We start from the raw sequence: 11396 nt of genomic DNA, 5'->3' as shown, positions 1-11396 counted from the left end.
AAACTAACTATTATTTCAGATCTGTTATTCAGGTTACTATTTCTAAACTGGTATGACTGCTTTTACGTAAAAAGAATACTCCTGATATGCTGTGAACTAATAGATGAAACTGATTCCATTTAATTGTTGTTGTTGTTATTTGTTGTGTAGGTTTTGGGGTGAGTTTCTGACACATGAGAAACTGCATCCAGCTGTGCAAGAAGGCTCAGTAATCTTAGGAAGTAAGGTACTACTGGGGGTGAGCTAAGGTGTCAGAATTGTGTCCCTAATGCCTGTATGTACCAGCAAAGTATCTTGACTTTAAATTATATTTAAAATTGGTTACAGATAAGTGCTGATAAGATCCTTTGTATGAAAAGTCTTTATGAGATATTATCCATTACATGTTTCATTTGATTTTTTTTTTTAAATGCTGCTTTAACACTTACGTCCCATGACAGGCCTATTATTATTCTAACAATTCAATAAGTAGATACAGTAAATGCTGTAAAATAAATTTAGTTTATCACTTAATCTTATACCTAAAGAAGGGAAATACTAAAAGCAGTGTGTTGCTTGCCTAGGTATGAAAATGGGAATCATTTGCAGGGCTGCATATGAAAAACAAAATTGGAACAGTGAAGCATAGCTATCTGACAGTGGAAACAGAAGCTGAAAGCTTAAGGAGTATAGATGCTACTAATATTCAGGTAAATGCTCTAGGCTGTTTTCCTGGTTTTGAAAGCTGGTGCAAAACCAATTTCAGCAATGCAGTCAGTATACTGGGTATTCTATTTGTTTAATTTTTGAGACTGCCTTGACAGCAGTGAGGTGGCTGACCCTTAATGGCAGCAATTTGTTTTCCTTTGGTTTGATTATGGTGGGTCTTTATTGTGGGTCTAATCAGTAGCAGGGGGTTACATCTTCATGCGGGTCTATTTTAGAGTTTCTGGGTGGTTAATCTGAAGAATGTCATTCCAGATAGTTGATGAGCACTTAAGTGCTGCTCACAGCCTAGCAAAGCCAAAAAAAATATCTGTTGCTGTAATCTGAGCCTTTTTTCTTTTGAAAACAACCCCCTTCAAAACAGATTTCACCATCTACTTTTGTTACTTTTGACCTTTTCAGTTTATCTTCAGTTAGTTTGGCTGATCTGTTTTTCTTCTTTCTCCTTCAGCTTCTCTGTTCCCTCCCAATATCCAAAGCACAAACTGTATCAGTGCTGTGACGAAGGGTGGGTTGCACCTTCTGCACAGCATTCAGATATTTTCTTCATGGCTCTCCGTGTGAAGTCCACCTTCCCCCTTTCTTTCTTGAGAGCTGTGTACTCGTAGGCCTTCAGCTTGCTGTAATAGTCTGAGAATTTGTTGTAGAGAATGGAGATGGGCATGCCATTCAGGATTATTCCAAACGCAATGCAGAGGAAAGCAAACAGGCGGCCGAGGTGAGTTTCTGGACACATGTCTCCATATCCTACTGTAGAGATGCTGACCTACAGGCAAACCAACATTCAGCTTATTAGCTGAGAAGAAACATACAAACAGCTATGTTAAGAGATCAGGGACAATTTTAAAGTTTGCGCTTTTGCACTTTGCATCATAAATCTGAATACTCTCTGCTGCCTGTTCTTCTGTACCGTCCATCTTATGCAAAAATCCCTAATTAAAAAAAAATCCCTCTCATGTGGTAAAGAAAGACAAGAGTGCAATTTGACACCATTCAGGAGGATTTTTAAAAGCTTTGTCCTGCAGAGGGAATTTCCAAACAATTTCCACACCAGCCTGTCCAGAAGGTGGGTTTGCTCGGCTGCGGTGAGCAGATAGAGACGACTCCCTGACCGCACAAATCCAGTGATAACTGCAGCCCTGCTCCCTCATCGTGTCACTTGGAACAGATGCCCTGTATTTAAAGCCGGTGTGCTTATAAAACCTGGTATTTTGGGACTTATTCTATGGGTTGTATTTTGAGTGTTACCTTTGTTTGTCACATATATTTTAGGAACTAATGAAAAACACAGGAAAAGCTTCAGCTAATTGTGAAATCTATTTTTATAATGTTTGCACTATAGGAAGCAGTGACCCAGGACTTCGAAGTTTCTAGATAAAATCCCCTTTAATGGTTATATACCTACAAGGAGCTGTGGAAAAAACAAAGATCTTTCTCTGTTGCCTGGAAGTTTTTGCTCACAGTGTATGCTCGCAACACATGTATTTATAGTGCTAAATTGTTTGATTTTCCTGCTCAGCTGTATGTCAGAGGTTACAAAAGTAAGGTGTATGTGTGCCTTCAGTAGGGAATATTCCTGTTGGTTTTAGCTGACAGATACACAGGTGGGAAATTTTTGCTGAATTCCCCTTTGAAGAAGGGTTTGGGCGTTGTTTGAAATGTTTTTTTGTGGAAGTGATGGTATTTAGTATGCCTGCTTTATATGAACCTGCACATTTTGCCATCATGTAGTCTACATAGTTTCACAGACTTTTTTCTTCTCAGCCATCAGCATTTTCTCTTTTTAGCCTATAGATGTATGAAGGAACTGTGTTTTATATGGACCCGGTACTATACCAAGTACTGCAAGACTTTCTTTGTAAAATTTTGTTTCAAAAATTCATGGATGTTTGCTTACGGGGATGCTACATATGAATGATATACTCCCAAACAGTCAGCATAAAATAACTCCTAATTTATATACTTCCACTGCACACATCTTGATTGTTTATAATTTTTACATTTCGTAAATATAACTTATTTTTCTCTGGCAGGTAAAACTTGCAAGCTTCTGCTATCTGGCACTTCCTAGTCTGTGCAAGGGGTCTTTTTCAGCCAATGAATTTTATTTAATTTTTTTCACAGTATCTCAACACACTGTGTGTATCTGTAAAACAGTAATCTAAAACTTTGGCAGAAATAAACCACAGGCAGTAGGACTTTCACTGTAATGCCCTTGTGGCTTTAGCACTGAAATAAGTCTTTGGAAGGTCATGGTGTGCAGCCTGCCATCCTTTAATATGCTAAATAAAATGTTATTTCAAATGAATAAAGCATTAGGGTACATGAGACAGCACTGGGTAAGCACATTTGTAGGATGCACCTGGTGCTTCCTGTGGAATAAAAAGGATTAGTCACTTGGTTTAATGGAAATTAAGTCACTGGATTTGAATGATAATACAGGATAAATATCTCCAAAAATAAATACTGAGATGAAGGCAAGATGTTTATCTCTACCAGCCAGGACAAAACCATTATCCTGTGATAAGGTTCTGTTCCACTGGCATAGTCTTCCACATTGCCTGTAACAGTTTGGGGGGGATACTTCTCCTCCTGTGTGTGTGAGACCGTGAACGCTACTGGATTTTAATGAAATTTGAGTGATCTGGATATCTTAATTTTCACTCTTAAAGAATGAATAGGCTTTAAAAAGAGTTTTATGCCTTGGAATTGCAATGTGCATGCTACAGCTTCTCTTTTGGAGGCACTTGCTCAGCTAAATAGGCCTTTTTCACATAGTCATAGTCATATAGGATTCTTAGGAGTATCTAAATGATTACGGTGCCACCAGCTTGCAGAAATGAGCCCTAAAGATTTTGTATATATCCTGCATGTTCAGAAAACAAAATATAAGGTTAATGTCCTGATACTAGTAACATATGAAGAACAAATTTGTTCATAGCTGTGTATATCACTTAAAGATGACGTGTGAAGGTCACATTACGGGACCGTTTCCTTTATTCAGTGATTTTTCCTGCCTTTCCATGCCCCAGCTTAAGGGATATTCAGCACGTGTACATATGCATGTACATATATAAATGCCTATGTGTGTCTGTAAGCCCAGTTTTTATGCCATGCACTGAATCACTATGAACTTATGTATGGGAAACCACCACATCTCATCAGCCGTTGCTGAACCAGATGTGCAGGCCATGGGCTCCCAGGGCTGCTGGCCAGGAGAAGCGACTTTGGATGGGTTGGGGTTGCTGTCCTGTGGGCCCCATGCGCAGCTCAGTGCATTCAGTGCCTATGCTGATCAACCAGTATGAGAAGATCTTCTGACTCCTTTCCAGTCCATTTGCATGGGCTTCCTTTGCCAGGGAAGCGACCGGGACACAGCCAGCCCCAGGAGTCAGAAGAGCTCCTGGGGCCCTGCCATAAACATGGATTATGGAGGCCAGCATCAGCTGCTGCAAAATGAAATGTACATGATGACAGACTAGAACAAGCCTTAGAGTTATGGACAGCCAAGATATGGGCCCTTTGCCTTCCCTCAGCACCTGCAATGTCTAGCTACCCTCTGATTTGATCCAGACTGCTATAGATATGCACATCTTCTGCAGCGTAACAGAGCTGTTGCTTTCCAGCTCTGAAATGCTGCAGGCAGCAGCACAGGCAGGGATCAACTTCCCCCTCTCCCCAATGCCCTTGATAAAACCACCCACTTCCCTGCCAAAACATTGCTTTAAAAATGATAATTGTGAAACTGCTGTACTTGTGCATGAATATTATCTGTTAAGCATTTACTTACAGCCTGCAGCTCGCTCTCCATTGTCTGCTAGTCTTGATAAACCCAGAAGTGTTTCTTTTGTCTTCACAGCTCACCTTGAAGGACATAACTATCATTTTGATCTCACAATAGTTTGAGAAGTATTGGTTAGCCTTCTATAAGTGAATGTATGTCCGTCCTTGGGTGTTAATGTAATCCAAGCCTGGAGTTGAACTGCTTCCCGAACCCTTTAGAGATGAATTCAGAGTTTGGGACCCTAGAACAGTTCTGCCAGGACATTGCCAGAGCCAGAAGGCATTTAGGCAAGGTGGAGAACTTTAAACTCTCACAGTTCTGTGTTCCTGGCTAAATCTTCATGCCCCTGAAAGATGTGAACCCAACAGCCCAGAAAGTGCTGCCTCAAAAACACCCCTCCACATTACACAGTATAGTACAGGTCAGTGATAGTTCAGACCTCTCAAGCAGACGTGCCCAAATGCCTTAGAGCACTAACCCAGTGGCAGTCTCTAGAAACGAGGTCATTTTGTCTTCATTTCTGAGGCTTGTCAGCTGAAACTCAGCCAGTTACCCTCACTCCAAGTGCTTGGGATGGGACTAAAATCACACTCTTTCTGGCAGAGGTTGCAAAAAAAGATTCAAGGTGACATTAACCAGCTCTCAGTACTGACTGATGTGAGATTCAAACCAGTGACCTAGATGTAGAAGGCAGTTTATCCCTTTATGAACCCCTTGAGCTATTCTGCTTCTTTTTGTATTTGTTCCTCTGCGAGACTGGCACGGTATAAATAACCACCAATGTTTTTTGTGTGTGCAGACATGCGCCTTAGACGTGCCATCTAAGGAACAGAACACAGTCTTTTGTGTAAAACAACTGTTGGTCCTAATGCATTTTTAGCAGCCAAAGCTCTGGGACAGCTTTGGCTTTGCAAGTCTGAGTGACCAGATTATAGTTAATAAACTATGTCTTATCAACTTGCAGTTGTATGATGGGTCACAGCAGATCTGCAAAAAGAACAAGAATGAAAATCCTCTGTCCACCTGCAACCAGCTAGCCTGATGCAAGATTATTTTTTTTTTTTTTCCTTTTTTTTTTTGGCAACACTGACAGTGGGATTAAATGGGGAAATACTTTTCTTTCCTGTCTCTTTGCCCACTTCTTCCTTAAAAGTGCAAGTACTGTCTGCATTTGGTCAGACAGGAATTTCAACACTGTCTGCCTGATTAAGCCTTGATTTAAGCTTACAACAAAGGTGAATGAGTGCATGTGTGTGTGTGCGTCAGTGAGTGCATATGTCCTGTAAGCTCAGAATTCAGAGCAGATGTTCACTGATCTGAGCCTGCTGTTTTCAAGACTGTCAGCGACTCTAGCAAGGAAGGGGAGGGAAAGGGAGGGAGGGTCTCTGGCTAGCCAGCAAGGTGAGATGTGTTTACTTACGGCAGCCCACCACCAAGCATGGGGGATGCTGGTGAAGTTGGTACTGGAGACATCATGCTCCACTGTGTAGACCATGGCAGAGAAGGCGAAGATGCCCATGGCAATAAAGAGAAAAAGGCAGCCCACCTGCTGGTAGCACTGGCGCAAGGTAAAGCCGAAGGCACGCAGCCCTGTGGAGTGGCGGGCCAGCTTGAGGATGCGGAAGATGCGCATGAGGCGCATGATGCGAAGCACTTGTCCCACCTTGCCCACCCGTCCCACCTTCTCGATATCGTGCTCGTGCTGAGAGCCCCGACCTCGGGGCTGGTCGTCATCAGCAAAACATTCGAGCAGCAGCTGCAGGTAGAGGGGCAGGATGGCAATGAGGTCTACAGCATTGAGGGCGCTGCTGGCAAAGCGGCGCAGGTCTGGGGTAGAGACCAAGCGCAGCAGGTACTCGAGTGTGAAGAACACAATGCACAGGGTTTCAATGTGCTCCAAGACAGGCCGGCTCTCCCCGCTCTTCCGGTCTACCTGCTGCATCTCCTCCACTGTGTTGAGTGCCAGGGCCACCACGGAGATGAGCACAAAGAAGCTGGAGGCCACTGCCATTACCTTGGCGGTGACAGAGGAGAAGGGCTTCTCCATGAGGTTCCAGAGGCGCCAGCGCTGGGGACCATAGTAGCGCATGTGGTGGAAGAGCTGCTCATTCTCCTGAGACTCTGCCTGGGAGCGCAGCTCGCGCTGGACCTTCAGTTGCTCGCTCAGCTCATCACGGCGCTCCTCGAAGCAGATGCGGCAACAGCGAGGTGTGTATTTGAGCCGCACACCCCAGTAGCTCAGCTCCTCCAGGAAGCTACAGGGGCACAGCTCGTCCCGCACACGCAGCACCCCCGAGGCATAGAAGTTGTACACCAGCTGGAAGACAGCTGGGTCCCGGTCAAAGAAATACTCATCTACCTGGGCAGCGTAGTCATCGCATAGGCCCAGCTGGCAGCGACGGTCAGTGGAGGTAGCCAGGCGGCCCAGGCGGGTCTTGGGATAGATGGCCACTGCCTGGTAGGTGAGGCGGTAGCTTTGGCCGCCGACGTTGATGTTCAGCACAGATGAAGTCGAAGGCGTAGCTGGGGCTCCACAGGAAAGGGCAGGGGAACAAGGAATTGATGACCAGGGCTTGTTTTCTCTCTCAAATATGTCTCCACTTGGCCATTTTCCTTGTTCTTTCTCTTCCTCTTCCTCATCTTCATCGTCCACATAATAGTTGTAATTCCCCTCAGGTCCCAGGAGCAGTAAGGGCTGAGAGTTCAGTGGAGCAGTAGTAGAAAAGCCACTCTGCTTGTCTACATGCATGCCTTTGTTATCCTTCCCCTTGTTGGGCTGCAGGAGGAGATTTGGTGCTTCCCTTTCCCTGCCTTTATGTTTCAGGAAAGGAAACTGTTGCCTCATGTTAAACTGCAACATACTATTTTTCCTTACTCTTCTCCCTTCTTTGCATTCAGCTGATCAAGGAATTAACACCGGTCCTTTCCAGCACTACAAAGGCTGACAATCCTGTTTTCTTCTCTATATCTCGGTAGTATCACACACAGCAGCAGTTCTGCATTTTTCTCCCTGCCAGCCACCACTCCAGTTGTTGTGAAAGCTCCGTGTGGGATATAGACACAGGAAGACTGCTGTTGACAGTTTTAATCTTGCTGACAGGGAAGATCTGAGTGCTTAGAGAAGAGGATTTAAGGGCTATTATCCTGTTCCAGCCTCATGTCCCTCAGTTTGTGACGTGAATGATTATAGATCCATAAATCTATGAAAAATCAGTAGGGGAAAAAAAACCCCAAAGTTTTATTGCTAATAAAAAACATACATTTTCCTAATTCAAGTATATATGGATTAAGAATAATCTCAGAATGAAAATGTATGAGGGGCAGAGGGTGGGGAAGAGGGGGAGAGAGAGAGAGAACATTACAGATTTCTTTCATCTACATTAGTATAGCATGTCTTGGGTTTTCCTTAATGAAAATAATGAATAATTGATATGCAGATAATGGTAGGAATTCACTACAGTAGCTCTTAAAATGTTTTCCAAAGGTGAGCAAATAAAAGTCATCCCTTTTCATTCCCAGTTAGAATACCTCCATCTGGTTAAGGGCTGAGGAAAGTCGCAGTCTGTGACTGAAGCTTTGGTTGTGCTCTGGGAGCTGAGGTCTTGTGCTCCTCTGGACACAGTACAAGTGGAGGGCAGGGATGTGAAGGTGTTTCCAGCATCCTACTTCACTTCAAACTCTTCGTGAGCTGCTGAGAAACAGAATAAAGCCACTCTTGTTTTTCTTGCAGGGCATGTTTAATAGCATAAAGCTGCACTAGGTACCTAGCAGGACAGGAGAGATGCTTTCTCTTTGTTTTGATGGAGGTTTCATCCTCAGCTCTGGTTGAGCTGGCATGAGCATCTCAAGTAATAATAAGCATCCTGAAAGCCAGGGTACTTCCCCTTGTCACTGGGAGCACTTCAGCTGAGCTAGAGCTCCTGTAAAGCAGAGGATACACACAATACAGGGATGGCTCCTTTGACATGCTCTTAGCCCCCGAGTTACAGCTTCTTAACACCAGCTCGTTATTCCACCAGTATCCAGGCTAGGGCAGGAAGAGACGAGGCACTAGAAAACTGCTAGCTTTGGCAACACCCTCGCTGGTCTGGAAGGCCTTCCGTCTGCAATCCTGTAGCCTGCCTTCCACTCACAGCTCCCTACCCTTTCACACAAGCTGCTGGGACAGTGTACCCCAGAGCCCCTGCAGCAGTATTTTTCCTTTGTCGTCCTCAAGCTCCTGTTCTTGTGTCATTAATCTCATGGTCTTGCTCCTGCAAACCCCAATACTGTTGTTGTGGTGGTGTCCCATGTGAAGCAATTGCTGTTGCTGTGAGAATCACCCCTTCTTTTTCCCCTTTTCCCTACCCCCAGTTGTAGCTTTTATATTTACTAGCTCTTGACAAACAGGAAGACATCACAGATGAGCATTTTGCAATACTTTTGTTCTCAGGCTGCATCCTAATGGGTAAATCACACTGAATAGTTCAAGGTTTCTTCAGGTCACACTGTTTAAGGCCTGGATTATTGGCAATTCATATTTAGCTGCACTTGAAAATATTTTGCGTCATGAATTTGTCTCCCCTGCCCGTTCTCTTGATGCAAAAAAGGCAAGGCCCCTATTCATAGGGATTGTCAGTGCCTTATTACAGATACCAATCTACTTTGCAGTTTGCTTTGAACATTAAACCATGCCATGGTGAGTCCTTTGTTAGCAACCATAATGCAAATTAATGTCCAATTTCAAGGCTGTTTCCTTCTCCTAAGCAAACTAATTCAGACATAAGAAAAAAAATAGTCTGCAATGCCATCATTTTACTACTGAAAATTCTTGAATGTTTCTTAATCAAGATTCAGGCTAGACTATAACCATATTCCTCTTGCCAGCCTCCACTGTAGCACTTCATTTTGCTTTTTGTCAGGCTCCTTGGTCTCACTTCTGAGAAGTATCCAGTAAGGCTTATTGCTCACTACTCAAGAGATCATTTCTCATACCATACTGCAGCAGCAGAGGCTTCTACAGGGTGAACTTCATGACTGTCAGATGCCAACACCTCATGCACCTGGACTAAGATCTTGGACAACACTACTAAGCAAAGCAAGAAAGATCGCTAGCTTTGCTCCTGCTCAGACTAATTGCTTTGACCTAGATATTCTTGGGAATGTAGCTCTCAGGCACCCGGTACACTCTGCTCAAACTTACCTCTGACAAAATAGGTAAAAGAAAATTGCTTTATTTATGTTCTTTACTTTGGGGTGAGACTTGGTTCTGAGCTGCTAGACTCTCAGCCTAGATAGATAAGAAAATGAAGTGACCAGAAAAGACTTCCCCCCCCCCTTTTTTTTTCCTTCGCTACCTTATTCAGTGTGCTGCTTATCTTCGTAAGTGTCATTAATAAGAATTGTGTAGCATCTTCTTATATGGCGAAGAGCAGACTTCAGGCTGCTGAAGAAGCTAGTTAGTAAGGTCCCCTGGGAATCTGCTTTTGAAGGTATTGGGTTCCATGAATGCTGGTCATGTTTTAAGAGCCATCTCTTAAGAGCGCAGGAGCAGGCAATTCCAAAGTGCCAGAAGTCAAGCAAGGAGGGCAGAAGGCTGGCTTGGCTGAGCAGGGATCTTCTTCTAGAACTTAGGCAGAAAAGGAAAGTGTACGGACATTGGAAGCAAGGACAGGCAACACAGGAGGACGACAGAGATGCTGTTCACCACTGTAGGGAGAAAATTTGTGTGGCCAAAGCTCAATTAGAGTTCAAGCTGGCCAGCACTGTGAAGGACGACAAAAAGGGCTTTTTAAAATATGTTAACAGCAAAAGGAGGATCAGAGATAACATTGGTCCATTACTTGATGAGGTCAGTCACCTCACAAATAGAGATGTAGGCAAAGCAGAGAAGTTTAATGTCTTCTTTGCCTCTGTCTTCAACGCTGATGATGGGCCCTGGGACCCCCAGAGCCCTGTGTTGGAAGACTGTGACTGGGGGAATGATAAACTCCCAGCTGACCCTGAACTTGTTCAAGACTTGCTGCTCCACCTGGATGTACCTAAGTCTATGGGGCCCGACGGGATTCATCCCAGGGTACTGAAAGAACTGGCCGATGTTATCACGGGACCTCTCTCCATTATTTGTCAATGGTCTTGGGAGTCTGGAGAGGTCCCAGTCAACTGGAAGCTGGCAAATTTTGTCCTAATTTTCAAGAAGGGTAAGAAGGAAGACCCTGGTAATTACAGTCCTGTCAGTCTCACTTCAGTGCCTGCTAAAATTATGGAGAATGTTATTCTGTGAGTTACTGAAAAACACTTGAGAGACAATGCAGTCATTGGTCATAGCCAGCATGGGTTCACGAGGGGAAAGTCCTGCTTAACCAACTTAATTTCCTTTTATGACAAGGTCACCCATCTAATTGACCAAGGGAAGCCAGTGGATGGGTTTTTTTTTTTAATTTTAGCAAAGCTTTTGATAGTCTCTCACAGTATCCTTCTGGATAAAATGTCCAGCACACAGCTAGACAAGTCCATAATACCTTGGGTGAGCAATTGGCTGACGGGTCAGGCTCAAAGAGTTTTAGTAAATGCGGTTACATCAGGTTGGTGGCCAGTCACCAGTGGGGTTCCCCAGGGCTTGATTTTAGGGCCAGTGCTCTTTAATGCTTTTATAAATGATCTGGATGCAGGAATCAAATGTACATTAAGTACGTTTGCTGATGATACTAAACTAGGAGGAGCTGTGGACTCCCTCAAGGGTAGAGAGGCCTTACAGAGAAATCTGAATAGACTAGAGAGCTGGGCAATCACCAACCGTATGAAATTTAACAAGAGCAAGTGCAGGAATATCCACCTGGGATGGCGTAATCCTGGTTATATGTACAAATTGGAGGATGAGAGGCTGGAGAGCAGCCCCATGGAAAGAGATCTGGGGGTTTGGGTTGAT

General features: G+C 44.0%; 1 protein-coding gene across 1 annotated transcript; it reads right to left on the bottom strand.

The window, feature by feature from the left end:
- Positions 1-1195: 1195 nt before the first annotated feature.
- On the bottom strand, positions 1196-7334 carry KCNV2 (potassium voltage-gated channel modifier subfamily V member 2). The gene is made up of 2 exons (XM_009279956.2): positions 5910-7334; positions 1196-1471 (listed from the first exon to the last, which is right to left on the bottom strand). The coding sequence occupies exons 1-2, from the start codon at positions 7332-7334 to the stop codon at positions 1196-1198; spliced, it is 1701 nt and encodes a 566-aa protein (XP_009278231.2).
- Positions 7335-11396: the final 4062 nt, after the last annotated feature.

Source organism: Aptenodytes forsteri, unplaced genomic scaffold (assembly GCF_000699145.1).
Source record: "Aptenodytes forsteri isolate BGI_AS27 unplaced genomic scaffold, ASM69914v1 Scaffold99, whole genome shotgun sequence".
Lineage (NCBI taxonomy): Eukaryota > Metazoa > Chordata > Aves > Sphenisciformes > Spheniscidae > Aptenodytes > Aptenodytes forsteri.
Note: the sequence above shows the minus strand (reverse complement) of the source record. Positions and strands in the feature narration are given on the sequence as shown.

Bases quoted from the DNA above. Each gene is read 5' to 3' on its own strand.
- KCNV2 (XM_009279956.2), bottom strand. From the start codon at position 7,334: ATGAGGCAACAGTTTCCTTTCCTGAAACATAAAGGCAGGGAAAGGGAA. The intron at 1,472-5,909 runs GTAAGTAAACAC...GTTTGCCTGTAG, and splicing joins ATGCTTGGTGGTGGGCTGCC to GTCAGCATCTCTACAGTAGG.